This window comes from Littorina saxatilis, linkage group LG9, assembly GCF_037325665.1.
Source record: "Littorina saxatilis isolate snail1 linkage group LG9, US_GU_Lsax_2.0, whole genome shotgun sequence".
Taxonomy (NCBI): Eukaryota; Metazoa; Mollusca; class Gastropoda; order Littorinimorpha; family Littorinidae; genus Littorina; species Littorina saxatilis.
This window is the reverse complement of record NC_090253.1, coordinates 38,974,257-38,990,720: the sequence shown is the minus strand read 5'-3', so window position 1 is coordinate 38,990,720 and position 16,464 is coordinate 38,974,257. Positions and strand designations below refer to the sequence as shown.

At 41.7% G+C, this 16,464-nt stretch overlaps 1 protein-coding gene across 2 annotated transcripts in view; it reads left to right on the top strand.

The window, feature by feature from the left end:
* Window positions 1-13,553, top strand: part of LOC138976023 (sarcoplasmic reticulum histidine-rich calcium-binding protein-like) — a 19,580-nt gene extending 6,027 nt beyond the window's left edge. The window contains exons 2-9 of one of the 2 annotated variants that reach the window (XR_011458848.1): window positions 6,165-6,236; window positions 6,640-6,742; window positions 7,658-7,725; window positions 8,270-8,339; window positions 8,654-8,866; window positions 9,714-9,929; window positions 10,636-12,936; window positions 12,975-13,553. Coding sequence is in view for 1 of the 2 variants with exons in the window: in XM_070348812.1 (XP_070204913.1) it covers window positions 6,165-6,236; window positions 6,640-6,742; window positions 7,658-7,725; window positions 8,270-8,339; window positions 8,654-8,866; window positions 9,714-9,929; window positions 10,636-12,837 (2,944 nt within the window). In the remaining variant the exon portion in view is untranslated. Of the gene's footprint in view, window positions 1-6,164; window positions 6,237-6,639; window positions 6,743-7,657; window positions 7,726-8,269; window positions 8,340-8,653; window positions 8,867-9,713; window positions 9,930-10,635 lie in introns of both variants that reach the window. The other variant, XM_070348812.1, reaches the window with a different exon arrangement.
* Window positions 13,554-16,464: the final 2,911 nt, after the last annotated feature.

Below are 16,464 nucleotides of genomic sequence, written 5' to 3'. Positions count from 1 at the left end.
CAATGGACACGATGATTTCAAGATTAAAACAATTTTTCGTGTGTCGCAAAATTTATGTCACAAACGTCACGAGAAACAGTGCTGCTTTTACTACATCGCAATAACAATTTCGAACGAAGAGAACAACTTTTACGACAACCGCAAAGGAGTCTGCGCACAATAGCGTGTTTCCGGTTGTGGAGAGAGCATGGCGTCCAGACGTGAGGGTGAGTGTTTTGCTTGCGTCACATCATAATTGCATGTCACGGGAAACAACGCGTCCTTGTAAATGTTACGAGAAACAGAGAAACACTTTATATAATCTAAATTACAGCTTCCTGTGTACACCAAAATGCTTCTAATCAAGAAGTTCAATAAAACAAAAGTAGACCACCGCGTAAACATTTGCTGGGAGTTGTTGTTTTCCGGATATAATTTTACGTTGGTTGTTGTGACAGAAACATAGTTCAAGTCACAGCTAACAAGAAACAGCAACACCAACCATATTTAGATTGAATCTGCGTTGAGTAAGCAAGTAATTGTGTCATCTTTGTTACTCAATTTTACTAGCTATTTGAGATGGGGAGAAAGTGTGGTGTTTATTTGGTTTGTTGATCTCTGGCTGCATGGCCTGTTTCTCGTAACATTTTAAGTGGGACAAAGCTTGATTTTCTGTCACGCTCACTAGAAACATAAACATGTGCGTGTAATCTATACAACATGTATCTAATGCATAATTGCAAGTGATTATAAATGGTAAATTTGTTTTGATTGTTTACAACATTCTGTAGGTTTGTTGATGTTTTTAATAGTAACATTTAAACACAAATTTGAATTTTACTGTTTCTTGTGACATGCTGTTTTTGTTGTTGTTGACAGTGTGTTAGTAGTTTGAATTCAGTACACAAGTTTTTGATTATGGGTTTTCATTTCAGACAAGGTTGAATAATAATAATAATAGTGTGATGATTAGCCTATAAAAGTAGTAATTACAATACTTGAAATAAGAAAAGAAAATTACTATTTCTTCTTCTTCATCATCTTCTTCCGTAGAGGACTGGGTTCTTTCGAACGTCTAGAGTCCTGCGGTGACGTCACTCTTGGCGAGTGTGGTCTGCTAGGCCGTTTGGACTAGGTACAGGGGCGAGACTATGTGCAGGGGAGAAACTATGTACAGGGGAGAAACTATACAGGGGGGGTGCGTTCAAGGGGCTCCCATGCCTGGCTGCGGAGGATTGCTGCCAAGGCGGGAGTGGAATGACTCCAGGGATTCAGAATTTCTTGTCTTTCATCGTGTTTGATCAACTTTGCTTCTCATCAACTGATCATTTATTTTGTTATAAGTTGTAATTGCATTCAGAAAAGCTGTGAGGTTTCTAATTATTTGCATAATTTGCGGTCATCACTCTTTAAAAAAATCTCATTAGATGTTAAGAAATAACAAACTTGGCTTAGAATTACAAACGACTGTTCCCTTTTTTAGGTTTACGACAAATCCTCCCCAAACCACCAAAGCCCTCGACAAAAACAAATGCGCAATGCTGCAAGGAATACCAGCAGAGAGTGCAAGCAGAGCCACATAAATTGGCTGCCTTCAAGAACACCAAGAGGTTGGCACAACTGCGATGGGTGGCGAATCGGTCTGAAGAGCAGAAGCAGATTGACAGAGAAAACGCCAGAGTACGACAGGCAAAGAAAAGGTATTGTCATTTTTGTTTGCCTTTAATTGTTGAATTAAGGTAAGCTTCCTTTTGTGCGGTCCGTTTCCGGTACGTATTGCTATGATGATTTTATTTTGTTCGAATGTAAATTCACAGAATTTATATATTTATCTTCATTGCAATTGATTTGATTTTACTTAGAAGATAAGATGTATACATTTTCATTTTCCATAAGATATTTTGTTCTTGGTGTGCTTTCAACAAACAAAAATAATTTGAAACAAGAAATGTGGCAATAACACAGCGCACTCTCAACCCGAAAGCAAACTTATAAACAAACAGATACACAGTCAAACTGAAAACAATAATTACGCTACTCTGTGGATTTTCTGAGTGCATCAAAACGCATTGTACATTTGTTATTATTTGAAGCACATAATTGAATGTTAATTGTGAAGGTGCTCCATGACTGCTTTGTTCTTGCAGTTAACATCAGGTCAGACTGCCGTTCATGGACAACAAGGAGCTTGGGGAGTGTACTTGGTGAAGTGCAACAATGGCAAGTCATGGAAAAGACCGGACTCCGCTTCTTCTTGCCACTCTCGGACATCACAGAGATCCTCGATGACTACACCATGCAGCAGGATGGGCGAACAATTTTCTTCACATTTCCTCATGTTTGAAGTGTGTGCTTCTGAGACTGAGAATAATTACTGGTCATTTCAACTGTTACACTTATGTCTCCCATTTTCAACTTTCAAAATATTTTATTTTCAATGTTTCCAATTGATTATTTTGACAATGAATGTTTTCACCGATACCAGAGTTTACTGGTGTTTGTAATTGGTGCTAGTCAAATGTTTGACACAAAATACGTGTAACACCAACATTTTCATTTCTAAACAGCGCGTTTTGGTGCTAGTTCAGTTTTGGTGGTGTTGTTTGTCTGACCTTTTCCATGACTTGCCATTGTTGTTTTTGAATTGGCAACACAATTAACTAATTTTGGTTCGTCAAGTTTTTGGTTGGGTTTTTATTTGTCCACAGCCTGATGTGTTAAAGCGAATTGACAACACAGTTTGCAACTAATGTTGGTGCTAGTCAAGTGTGTTTGTCAAAGTTTTATGCGTTATAATAATAATAATACGAATATTTATAACGCGCACATATCTCACCAACAGGCGACTCAAGGCGCACATACTCATTCAGACACACGGAGACTTAAAGTCACCAACACACACACACCATCAACCATTAAAATATGTACAGTTATTCAGGGTGGGATGGGGTGGGCAGTGTAGAATGCATGGATTATGTGGAAAAAAGGAATGTCTTGAGTGCAGATTTGAATGATTCGAGGGACTGTTGTTGACGGAGGGGGAGAGGTAGTGTGTTAATGACAATACAATAAGTAGTCATCACTAATTTGGGTGCTAATCAAAAGTTTTGAATTAGTTTATTTGTCAATAGCCAGTTTGACAAGAGTTCAACAGTCAATATAACACTTACCTCGACAGTACTAACCGCAGGAGCTTTCTAGTTTGCTGTTAGGTAGATTTTTGGTTCCTCTTTCCTGTCATGCTCTCTTTTTCTTCATGAATTCTTTTCTTTTTTCTGCCTTCTTGCTCATTCACCTGTATTTTTTCCAAAAATCTCTTCTCTTGCCGCTTGTCTCGCGATTCATGTATAGTTTAATCTGTTAGTGTTCTGATGTAAGTCCAGCAGTAGATAGGTTAAGCCTATTTTAACATACTGGAAACTGGTAATCTTCCAGTAGGTATTAATTTAGTTTTACTAAAGCCTGCTGGGACACAAGTAATGGGTTAGTGCATTTGTAAACAGGAATCGCTTGACAAGTGGCCCCCTTCATCCCCCCCTTCCTCGTCCTGATATGGCTCTGCGTAGTCGGCTGGACGTTAAGCAACAAATAAACAAACAAACAAACGTCTTGAGACGGCTCTCCGTGGTCAGCTAGACGTTAAGCAATGATAATAAATAAATAATTTGTATAATGGATTACATTTTTGTTGCATGTGTTGTGACAAGATTGTCACAAGAAACAGAAGACCAAATGTTTGTACTTGCTGTGTTGCTTTACAAAAAATGAAGCTTACTGCTTCTTGATTCATTTCAAATGTTATTCAGATGTCAAGTAACTTGTTTTAAAATATTTGCCACAATAATGGCTCTGTGTAATTTCAGATGTTTCTCGTAACATGTGACAACAATATGTGACGTAACTGTCACAGGAAACATGAATAAATCAATTTTTTTTCAACAAAAGGATTTACAATACTAATGAAACACTTGTTCTTATTAAGTTTCATCATATTGCTGAATATAGTGCTGCTTCCACTCCCTGTGTATGTGGTTAAATGATTTGTGCTAATTAAACTGTTTCTTGTCACATGTGACTTTAAATCTACCTCTATGTCACACACAGTTTGTTACCAGAAACAGGTTTTGCTTATTTTTTCTTTAAAATACATTCAAACAATACTAATGAAACACTTTTTCTTATCAAGTTTCATCATATTACTGAATATAGTGTTTCTTCCACTCCCTGTTTTTGTGGTTAAATAATTTGTGCTAATTAAACTGTTTCTTGTCACGTGTGACTTTAAATCTACCATTATGTCACATGGTTTGTCACAAGAAACAGAAGTTTTGCTTATTTTTCCATTGAAGTACACTATATAGTTTGTATCTGTTGAAGACCATATAGTTGGTATGAAGAAAGTGAGGTATTAAAAAGTTTGATCAAGAAGTAGTTATTGTTTTTTGTGGATGATGAAATTGTGGAAGTGAAAAACTGTTTCTAGTGACGCGACATTTACACGAAGACCATTTTCAAATAATCTGATCTGCAATCACTTTATTTGACTATGAATCAAAAGAGTCCACCAGATCTTTTAAAAAAATACGATTTTTAATCTTGCTATTGGAATTGAAGGTAGCAAATGATGCTGTTGAACCTGTTGTGCGTCACAAGAAACAGTTTTGCGGACGTTACCTAAAACACTAATTTCTCATAATGTCGACATCTTACATTCTTTTAAATGGAAAAAACGTATAGTTTATACATTTAGCACATCAAAAACACACAAGACATATTGAGAACCACAAAATGAAAATTCAGTGGTCTCTTTGGCACCTTTTGGTTTTGGCCCATATACGGTATCATGCGAGAGAGAGAGAGAGAGAGAGAGAGTTGGGAGGGGGAAATCCAAGATTAAGGGTGGGTACGAAGTCAACGTAGTTGGCATCGCTGATAGCCGTGCCATTGCCAGACACGAAGTGACTCGAGCAGACTTTTCAATGGCACGACAAACCCCTGTCGTCGGATTGCTTGCACCCATCGCGTCCTTCGCTGTTGCGCCTTCGCACTTGCACCCATCAGAAAGCCATACAATGACAAATTCTGTCCACCGTATTTCTCTTTCATTCCACTGTTGCACTTGCAGTTGCAAACACAACAGTTTGCCTCGTCGTCTCCGCACTTGACTTTGCACCAAGCCTCGTTGTCGATTTTTCCTTTTGCCCCCTAGTTCCGGTAGATCTGACAATAAACTTCACAGCGCATGCGCCAAAATTTAAGTGAAAAAGGTCTATTTAAAAACACTTTCATCTTATTCCTTGTCGGTTCCTGATTCCAAAAACATATAGATATGATATGTTTGGATTAAAAACACGCTCAGAAAGTTAAAACGAAGAGAGGTACAGAAAAGCGTGCTATCCTTCCCAGCGCAACTACTATCCCGCTCTTCTTGTCAATTTCACTGCCTATGCCGTGAGCGGTGGACTGACGATGCTACGAGTATACGGTCTTGCTGCGTTGCATTGCGTTCAGTTTCATTCTGTGAGTTCGACAGCTACTTGACTAAATGTTGTATTTTCGCCTTACGCGACTTGTTTTTCCCCTAAGATGTACACAACTTCACTTGTTATACTTATAGACGTGTCCACTGTTTTAGTAAGAATATAGAGAACGGCGTGTCTTCACTGGTAATTCCCACTGAGCTATTCCTGATATAAGTCAAGTTTGCCTCGATCACCTTTCATTTCATTTCATTTCATTTGCTCTATTATCTCAATCCTCAATGCTGGGAAATTTGGGTTGCTTCCTCCCAGTGGAAAGCTAGCACTAGCAGCAACAAGAGTCACGCTACCCAGGTGAATGTGTGTTTAGGTGTAATCAGCCACCTGTGCTTGTGGCAGAATGACCGAGGTCTTTTAAGATTTACTTGCCACTGTGGTGACATGGGGGGTGGGACATGGCTACCGTCTGAGTTTGCACATAAAGTTGACCTGTGTCCATCCTGGCTCGGATTCAAACTTGTCACTCTAGGATCACAAGTCTAGATCTACCGCCTGAGCTACCCGGCTACCCAGTGCAACAACTCTTCCACGGGCTATGTAAAAACCACAAAATATAAAATTCTGGTCCTTGTGGGCTTTTCTCAGCATTCTACTTCATGCACCGATTAATTTTTTTCTATCAATCTTTTCTAACTGATTTTGCAGTGTGCTGGGGGAAGAGCTTGCAGTCCTTGAATCCATCTACATAAATGAGCTTTCTCAGGAGAAAGATGATCAGTGAGTCATATTTGTTTTTTGATTTGTCAATTTTTTTCTTTTGTTTTCAGTTTGTGGTTTTGTATCAACAACAGCAAACAGAACAAGTTATCAGTGTTATACATTGTAGTTACAAATGTGCACCATGCGCAACCTCCAATCCACAATGAGAATATAGACACAACTTAAAATTGAGATGAATTGTTTGTGTGTGTCACTGTGTGTGGGCACGCGGTTGTGATTGTGTGTGTGGGTCACTGGGTGTGTGTGCATGATTGTGTGAGTGTATATATATATATATGTGTGTGTGTTTGTGTGTCACTGTGTGTGTGTGTCACTCTGTGTGTGTGTGTGCATGTCTATTGTTCAATGAATCAATCACAATGGTACATGTACTCAATAAGCGTTGCCTGTGATACAACAGAGGATGGCCACACAAAGTGTCGGTCCTGCTGCACCCATCAACAGGCATGGACGAAAGCAAGAAGTATGTCTGCATGACTGTCGACTTCCGTCTTCCCCGCAGTGTGAGTTTTAAGATTTGTTTTCAGAAAAACTCAGTGCTCTGTGACTTTACCTAATGTTGTTTCAGATTGGTTAAAATTAGGCGGAACAATGGTATTATATTTATTAATTTTGTAGTGAATTTGTAACTTTCTTTTGAGAACTCTTTTTGGAGAGTTTCTTGGACTGCAAAGTCGTTTTAAAAAAAGGAAGTTTTAACCTTTTCTTAATGAAATCCTGCACTTTTCTAACATTAAAAGTTTTGCAGTGATACTAAAGTCTATGATAAGTCAGAGGAGAAGGGTTTGCAGTTTGATTTTCGGCACTGGAGCTTATTTCCAGGAGAGTTGTCTTAACACGTAGTCACAGCATCTAATGCTTAAAAGATGAATTGAAATCAATGCTTGGCTCCTGGAATGTCCATTCATGAATATGATGCCAATAAAACTTGAGTGAAAAAGTCAAAGCCTGATATGCTTGATAACCTTTTGCGCTAGTTGAGATCTAGATGTTTGAAAAGCATTTTAAGGCGCATGTGTGACACTACATGTATCTACATTCTTGATTTTTTAAGTGCAGGTTTGTTTTGGTTAGGCCAAAAAGAAAAATATGTCTGTTTCCGGTAACCCGACCGACCCTATTTTTAAGCGCCGACCCTAAAGGGTTTTTTTGCTTTTCGCACACACACACACAAAACAAAAACAAAATAAAAAAAATGAAGTCAAGTATACTTTATTTAGTTTCAATATATCTAGGTCAAAAACATGTGCTAAATAATTGTAAGTAAACTAAAGAAGCATTTAAAAAAACAAAAAAAAACGTAAAAAGACGTTAACAAAACGTAGGAAAGAAAAAAAACAGGAAAAAAAAACCGACCGACCCTATTTTTTTCGACGATGTTACCAGAAACAAACATATTTTTCTTTTTGGCCTTACAGTACCCAGAGGAAACCCCAGAAATGACAGTCAGGAACCCTCGTGGTTTGGGAGAAGAAGAGATTCTAAGGTTAGTCTCTTCTTTCGTTCTCTCTCTCATTCTTTGTTTTGTTCTGAGTTTTTTTTATATTAGTCTTCCTGTCTTTCTCCCCTTGCTTCTTCTCATCCTTCCTCCTTATCGTTCTTCTTTTTCTTTTGTCATTTCTCAGGCAAACTGGACAGATCAGTTGCAATTAGTATGTTGTTCCATCTTACCAGCTTATCAGAATTTTTGATCTGCTATAATTGTTGTTAGCTTTATTTCTCTCAGCATAGTGGTTTCATTTGATTTCTATTAAAAAATTCAATAATAATTTCATTTTTCAGCCATCTTACATAACAAGAAGCTTCACTCAAACACTGTTTGATGCATTTCTGGTTTCTTATTCTGGACATGTGAGAACAATTTTCCTGTGCACACATTTTATAAATGGACTCCCTTGGAATAGCAGTGAAAAATAAAAATGTATCATTATATTTGCTTTTCTTCTCCAAACATTAAAAAAACAATCATTCTTGCTTGAGCCTTTTACTTTTAGTGATATCTTCTAAGTTGTTTTGTTTCCTCATTTCAGTTTAGTTGAAGACATGAAGAAATTGGCAGATGAGAGAAAAGGAGGACCCATGCTCTTTGAGCTCATAGAGGTAATAGCTTTTTTATGTTTTATTTTTGGTGTTTTTTTAAGGTCAACATACAGGTACTTGCAAACACATACAGGCGTAAACTTACATGCCAGTGCGTCTCTCTCTCTCTCTCTCTCTCTCTCTCTCTCTCTCTCTCTCTCTCTCTCTCTCTCTCTCTCTCTCTCTCTCTCTCTCTCTCTCTCTCTCTCTCTCTCTCTCTCTCTCTCTCTCTCTCTCTCTCAAACACACACACACATCCAATCTGCTATCATAACAGTCTGTAATTCAGCATGATGAACAACACACAAAATTTACGCCAACATTCAATTCCTCAGATTGCCAAAGATTGTTTAACAGAGGGGAATGTTCCACACTGCGAGTGCGCCATCTGTCTGGAAAACTTTGAAGAGGGAGACAACTTCATCAAGACAGACTGCTACCACTACTTTCATCGTGCTTGCCTGGCTCGTTACGCGGCCGCCTTCGTGTCTAAAGTGCTGGAAGAAGATGACCAGGGTCCATTGCATTCATCAAAAGCAAGGGAGGAGGTGGGTTGTGTTATTCTTCTTCTTTTTTTTCTGTGTGTGTGTGTGTCTGTGTGTGTCTGTGTGTGTCTGTGTGTGTGTGTGTGTGTGTGAGTGTTTTCAATGACAGATTGTAAGAAAAGGCCTAGCCTAAAATCTTTATCCTTGTTAAATAAAGTTCCGTTCTTTTTCTTCTTCCTCTTTTTGTTCTTCTGCATTCATGGGCTACAACTCCAATGTACACTCATGTTTTAGCATGAATGGGTTTTTACTTGTATGGCTGTTTTGCCCCTGCCCTTTAGGCAGCCATACTCTGTTTTCAGGGGAAGCATGTTGGGTGTTTTCCTGTTCCTATAACCCACCAAACTCTTGCATGGATTACAGGATCTTTACCGTGCGTACTTGGTGTTGTTCTCGTGTGTACATAATCCTCCGAAAACGGCGTATGGCTGCCTGAATGGCGGGGTAAAAAACGGTCATACACGTAAAATTCCACTCGTGCAAAAAACACGAGTGTACGTGGGAGTTTCAGCCCACGAACGCAGAAGAAGAAGAAGTGTGTACATAAGAAGTAGGATAAGGCACTATCAGGTATGCACATAAGTTGACCTGGAAGGTCGAAAAAATCTCCACCCTTAACCCACCAGGCGCGTACAGGATTTGAACACTCAACCTACCACACAGAAAGTTGACATCTTAACCACTAGGCCCTTGTGCCTGTCAAACCTGTACATTTTTTCAGTCCAGTTCCAAATGACCTATTGCCCTCTAAGTCTGACAACAACACTGCAGAAGCTTGTTGCTCAGAGCCTTTCTGCACTTTCCACTTTATGCTGATTCTAATCATTTCCCTCACTTTCACCCTTAACAGAAGACGCTTGGCTGTCCTATGTGCCGACTGCCTCTGGCATGTGACCTGACTGAGCTGTTGATGGAACGGGTTCCGGAGGACGAGAAGATCAACTTTGTGCCGACGTCAAACCTTGTCAAACAGCAGCAGGAAATGGCGGCACTGTATGAACGGCAGAAGGCGAAGGGCGCCATCATTGACCTTGAACACGAGAAGAACAAGTATCTTGTAGATGAGGTTTGTGTTCATGTCTTGGTTCTTTGCAATGTGTGGGGCTGGGGTTTATGTATGTGTGTGTGATATTTGGATCCTTTTGAATTTACCATATCTTTTCCAGCACTTCACTGACCAATTTATGAATCCTGGTCAAGCCTTTTATAGCCTTCACTAAAGAGGTTTGAGTATAGGATGATAAGAATTGTCTGCAAGGCACCAACTTGTTCACGAATGTGTAGATTTCGGCAGAAATGGTCAAATGGGAAACATGTACATACGTGCGCAGATTTGCATCACTCTGAATTAAAAATCCTGTACAATACTTTCTGGGCAAATCCCCCACCCCCACTCCCCACGCTCCAATAATTTCAGGGATTTTTGCCTTTCTTAACTCATTGTCTCCCAGGTACGGATATATCCGTACCCACTCATATGGCTCTATCTGATCAGGTACGGATATATCCGTTCAGACTGTTAGCTTCAGTCGCTTCCTGTAACGCCTGCATTCCAGTGTGTTGATACACAGTTTCTACACAGTTACTACAATTCTGAGTGACCTGCTGCGGCACAGCTCGTCTCAGCAAAAAAAAACTTGGTCAACATAGGTGGGGTAGAAAGTGTTAAGTGGAAGTGCTGCATCTGCTAAATTAGGCTAACTCTCTTTCTCTCAATTGTTGATGTTTTTACTACATGTATTTCTTTAACCCTTTTATGCTGTCTTTTTCAGAACACAGTGGTATCCCTCCATGCTGTCAAATCAGACGGCGTCAGTGCAAAAGCCTCGACCTCCACAGTTTCCCCTGTCAAAGACAGCCGCCCTGCAAGTTCCAGGCAGACCAGAGTCAGGGGCAATGATTCACACAGCACTAGGGGCGGTCATCATAGGCCCCACAGCGGCAGAGGGTACAACTCACACCATCACCAACCTAGCAGAAACTATCACGGCAGATACAATCACAGTGACAGGAAAGATCACCCCGACAGGAGAGACCACAGGGATGATCGAAAAGACCAGGTGGACAGAAAAGACCAGAGGATGAACAGAGAAGACCGGATAGAGAGAGAGGAGAACGGAAAAGAACAGGTGAACGGAAGAGACCACAGGGTCAACAGGGAAGACCACCCCGACAGGAGAGACCGCAGGGATGACCGAAAAGACCAGGTTGACAGAAGGGTGAACAGGGAAGACCAGATCGAAAGAAGAGACCGACAGGAGAACAGGAACGATCAAGTGGACAGAAGAGACCAGAGGGTCAACAGGGAAGACCGGATAGAAAGAAGAGACCGTCAGGATAACAGGAAAGACCAGATGGGCAGAGGTGATCGTCCGGATAACAGAAAAGACCACGTAGACAGAAGAGATCATGAGGATGACAGGAAAGACCAGATGGATAGGAAAGACCACAGGGATGAGAGAGAAGACCACATGCATCAGGAGAACAGAAAAGATCACAGGGATGACAGAGATAAACACATGGACAGAAAAGGCCAGACGGACAGAAGAAATCACGAGGATGATAAAAAAGACCGGATGGACAGAAAAGACCACCAGGAGAACAGAACAGATCACAAACACTGGAGAAAAGACCATTTATATGATACAAGAGACCACAGGGGCGGTAGACAGGGTCACAGAGATACAGAAAAAGACACGGGGGCTACCAGATCAAGCCCCAGATATAGTGTTCTCGCCGCGTCTAACGGTGACACAGAAGACTCTAGAAATGATAAGAAATATTCTGAGGGCAGGAGAGATGCTACGAATGACAGGGACTATGGCAGAAAGGATGGCAGAGATAGCATCAGGAACATTTCAAACCATGTCAAGGATGACAAAAAAGACGTGAGACCTGACAGGCAAGACTTTGATGATGATAGAAAAGATTCTACTTTGGACAGACCAGTAGGAAAAGAAGGCGAGGATTCTGATAAGTCTACGACTCGTCACAGGCATGATGCCAGAGACAGAAGAACAGACAGGGATTGGAAACGCAGAGATGACTTGCCGCGCTACCAGCCAGGGCATTCAAGAGGTCACCGTGGTAATGACTCGCATGATTTCTATGAAAACAGGAACTCTGGTATGCAGAACAGAGGTGGTCGAAACGCAGGGCACTCGAGGCCCTCGTATGCAAAAGAGAAGGGTCGCTCTGATCAACAAAAATCAGGGAACGTGTCTGACCCTGGAGCGACGGACGACAAATCCAAAGATGGAAAAATGGAATCATCTCGTAATACAGATATACCCAACACCAAAGATTCTGAGCACTTTTGTAAAACCCAGAACCACGGCCACGATAGCGTAAAGGAGCTTAGGTCCAGCGAGAGTGACGGAAGAGGGAAAACACACTTTAGACAAGACAGGAGAATGGAGAATGGAAGGCAGGGACGAGGAAGAGATAACGACTCAAAATCAGACAATGCGTCGTCTCAAAGAAACGCAGATTATCACCAGAATCCGCGGAGGGGAGGAGGTCAGCGACATACAAGAAATGACGCCAGACAAACTGACACTCACAATGGCTCAGCTGCTGAAGACTGGGGCGCTGAATGTAGGGATGTTGGTAAGTCCGCGGCCAAAAATACCCAACATCGAGGTAGAGGGCATGGCAGATTTGAAGAAAAACAGGACAGGGTTTTAGAAACTACAGACAGCAGAAGCGGAATGAACCGACAGGATGAGACGAGAAAGACACCTTTTAAAGAGGAAGACACGAGTTCGGAGAGGCGTGTTTCCAAAGGTGAAAGCAAAGATGGTGCCTCTGTGAATGACAAAGTTTTGCCCAAGCTCGGTGCGCCCCCAGGGTTCCATGTTTCTGGACTGCCTTCTAGCGCTTCTCAGAAAGACAGCGCAAAAAAGTTATCATCGAAAGACACTTCTGATCCCATTGCCAAGGTCAAACCTCCACCTGGTTTTGAGTTCACCTAACACCATTTCAGCTGTAGAGAAGCCTGAAGTTATTTATATAGTGGTACCTGCCATGAAAGGACACCGGTGGGACGAGCTTGAAGTGTTCTGACATTGCAGGTGGCCTCTCACCACAGGTATATTTTGGTTTGGATAAGGTGTCCTCTATTGGAAGGTGTCCTTTTTTCAGCGGGGCCTCACGTCAGAGGTGCCACTGTAATGCACTGGTGCTATCAGGGTGTCAATGTGTACTTACTATCATTGAGTCTGTGATATTTGCAGAGAATAACAGGGCGTTTGCAAAGCTATAATAATATTTTTGAATTTATTGGCACAAGCATGTGTCTGTGCTAGCATGGGTTTCCGGACCCTCCCCCCCCAGCCTTAAAAAAAATTAGGAAAAAAATAAAGGAACAAATTTAAAACTAAAGAACAAACTATGGCTCAGATTGCACCAGATTGCTCCATTGTCTTCGTTTTCATCAAAATTCCCCCCAGGAGCTGGCCTTTGTCTCCTAAATGACGGATTTGGGTGATTTGTTGGCTCAGGTTGCACCAGATTGGTATTTTCCTTGTTTTGATCCAAATTTGTCTTCTTAAAATAACTTTTGGAAGGTGTATAATGGGGAAGTTTCTTGGCTTAAGATTGCACCAGATTGCTCCATTTTTCTTGCTTTTATAAACATTTTAAAAACATTGGTTGAGGGGGGAGGGGGGGATTTGGTGTGTGGGGAGCCTTAAAGGGGGGGGGGGGGGGGGGGGGATTTCAGCCACTTGATGTAAATGTATGTATTCACATCATTGTGGAGATGATGATGATGAAGATGATGATGATGACGATGATGATAATGATGATGAAAACACTAGCCATGTCTATGCGTTTTGACACATCATTTGACCATTTGTAGAATGGTGCAATGCATTTCTGTGATCAACAGTCAACCCAGATACGGGACTGCATACTGCAAGTCACTTATTTATAATATTACATTTTTGAAGAATGTATTAAAGTTAATGTCGATTGCCAGAATTAAAAAAAGCCAACTACACAAACTATCAAAGCACTTTTTTGTTTCGTGATGGTGGTAGTGTGTGTGTGTGTGTGTGTGAATGTGTTTGTGTTTGGAGTGTGTATGTCTATGTTTTTTTCAATGTGTGAGTATATATAACTAAAGGTACAACTAATGGGCAGTGGAACAATTCCTTACATGGTACAAGGAAAGTACAACAGCACTCACAAACAGGTATCACAGGCACTTGAAATGCACAGTTTTAGGCCAATGCAAAACCTACTGTGTTAGCAAGCATGTTCCAAACGCTAACAGAGTACATAAACACAATTTTGTTCTTGGGTTTTCAGCCTGCTGCTTCTGGAAATGGTACACGCAAATCCACCAGAAAATTACTTGTTTGTTTGCAAACGGGGCATTACCAACAGAAATAAGCAGCACGTTTCTTCTGCACGAGCTCGTATCTCTCTCTCTCTCTCTCTCTCTCTCTCTCTCTCTCTCTCTCTCTCTCTCTCTCTCTCTCTCTCTCTCTCTCTCTCTCACTCACACACACGCACACATACACATACACACATACACACATATACGCACACAACATCAACAACACACAGAAATAAACAACACAGCGAAATTAAATATTATGCAAACCTTGGTTTTGACGTTAGTGCAGGCTCTACAATTCAGGCACACGCTGCCCTTGGATGGGGGAGGGGGGGCTCGAGCTCCTCCTGCGTTGTTTAATATATGGTATTAGAAGGCAGAATCTAAGCTCCCATAAACCCCACTGAAACTGACGGTGTTTGTGAATACAAGTATCACAACAGCATTGCTCGGATATATCTTCGTTTATGTAAAAACGAAGTTCGGAGAAAAAAAACTCTTCCGGGTTTGTATGTGATGTGACTTGAAAGTTAGAGTGAACACTCTTGGCCGAAAATATGAGGCACGCTTTTCTATGTCATGTAGGCCAATCTCAAGCGAAAGGCCTGTTTTCACACGCAGACGAGGACCACAAGGACTACGGCGTCGAGACACACCCCTCGCTAGTTCTTCTTCTTCTTTGTTCGTGGGCTGAAACTCCCACGTACACTACGTGTTTTTTGCACGAGTGGAATTTTACGTGTATGACCGTTTTTACCCCGCCATTTAGGCAACCATACGCCGCTTTCGGGGAACCCCTCGCTAGTGATTGGCCTATCATGTCACGCGGGAAAGCGTGCCTCATACTTTCCAAGAGTATTCACTCTTTCGCAACCCACACTGACCCGACAGAGTTATTTCCGAACATCGTCTGTTCAAGCACCTGTGAATGGAATATTACAGGATTTTCCGCAAGGAGATGGAGAAGCGGCCCAACCGTGACAATTACCATACCACACGTAGACGGTAAGGAAGGAAAGCACACTTGACACGGAATTTCGTCAGTCACAGCTAGTGTCGTCAACTTTGAACTCTCTGTCCTGCCAGGAGCTTTGACTGTTCACTGACGTCGCCTTGAGATTTCAATTCAGTGGTGCTGACAAATCAGGGATGTCTTCCTTATTACTTTATTTAGAATGATACGTGCTGCTCTGCTACTGTGGTACTGTGGTAGACTTTCAGTATGGAATGAACGGCACGGCCCGAGCAGGACCGGCGGGGCCCGCTGAAGGAGCGGCCGGGGGTGGGGGAGGGGGCGGGTGCGGTAGGGCCGGACAAGAGAGTTAGAGAGGGTGTGTTTGTGTGTGTGTGCGTGTGTGGGAGCTGTTGTGTGTGCGTGTGTGTGTATGCGGCGAGCACGCTTGCTCAGTCGTGTCACAGTGTCAGTTTGCCCGTGTCCGTGCACAATTGTGTTTCAGTCCTTCTTCTTCTTTGTTCATGGGCTTCGACTCCCACGTTCCCTCATGTTTTTAGCACGAGTGGATTTTTACGTGTATGACCGTTTTTACCCCGCCATTCAGGCAGCATACGCCGATTTCGGGGGAGTGTTTCAGTCCTGATAGTGGGCGTGGTGGTTGTACTGAGGGAAGCTTTAGGACGTCACCAGTTAAATTGCGGTACCGTCCCCCCCCTTCCCCCCCCCCCCCCCCCCCCGCCTTCCTAGCCACCACCTTCAGGCCGCTGTCCCCATTTCAACACGCATCTCAGCACTAATATTTTGTTGAAAACCGAAGCATACATGTGTCAGGTGAGTGTCTTCGCATCTGCTTCCTGCTATAGTGCAGCCTTTATACCCGGCTACCAGTCTGTCTGCGTCTAGGAGAAGGAGAGTTAATTTGATTTTGATTTTATTTAACAAGAGTAATGATGTAAGGAATTGTTGCTTCTTTTTTTTTTTAAATCAGCAGTCGCCATGAGGAAAACAAAACCGGCTCTAAAGGTAACAATGAACACAATACGGCACAATCACTTACAAAAATACAAAATATAAGAATGTATGGACAATACATGTACATTTTACCAGTAGGAAAGTGGCCCCTTAATTATAATGTACAATGCAAAACGTCGACAAAGCTTTTAATTAAGTAAGTGGAAGTTATAGTAATAAAATAATCAGGAAAAGATTATAATTTTACGGAGCAAGTTAATTTCTTTAAACGCGTGAGTGTGTGTGTGTGTGGTGTTTGTATGTGTGTGTGTGTGTGTGTGAGCGATAGAG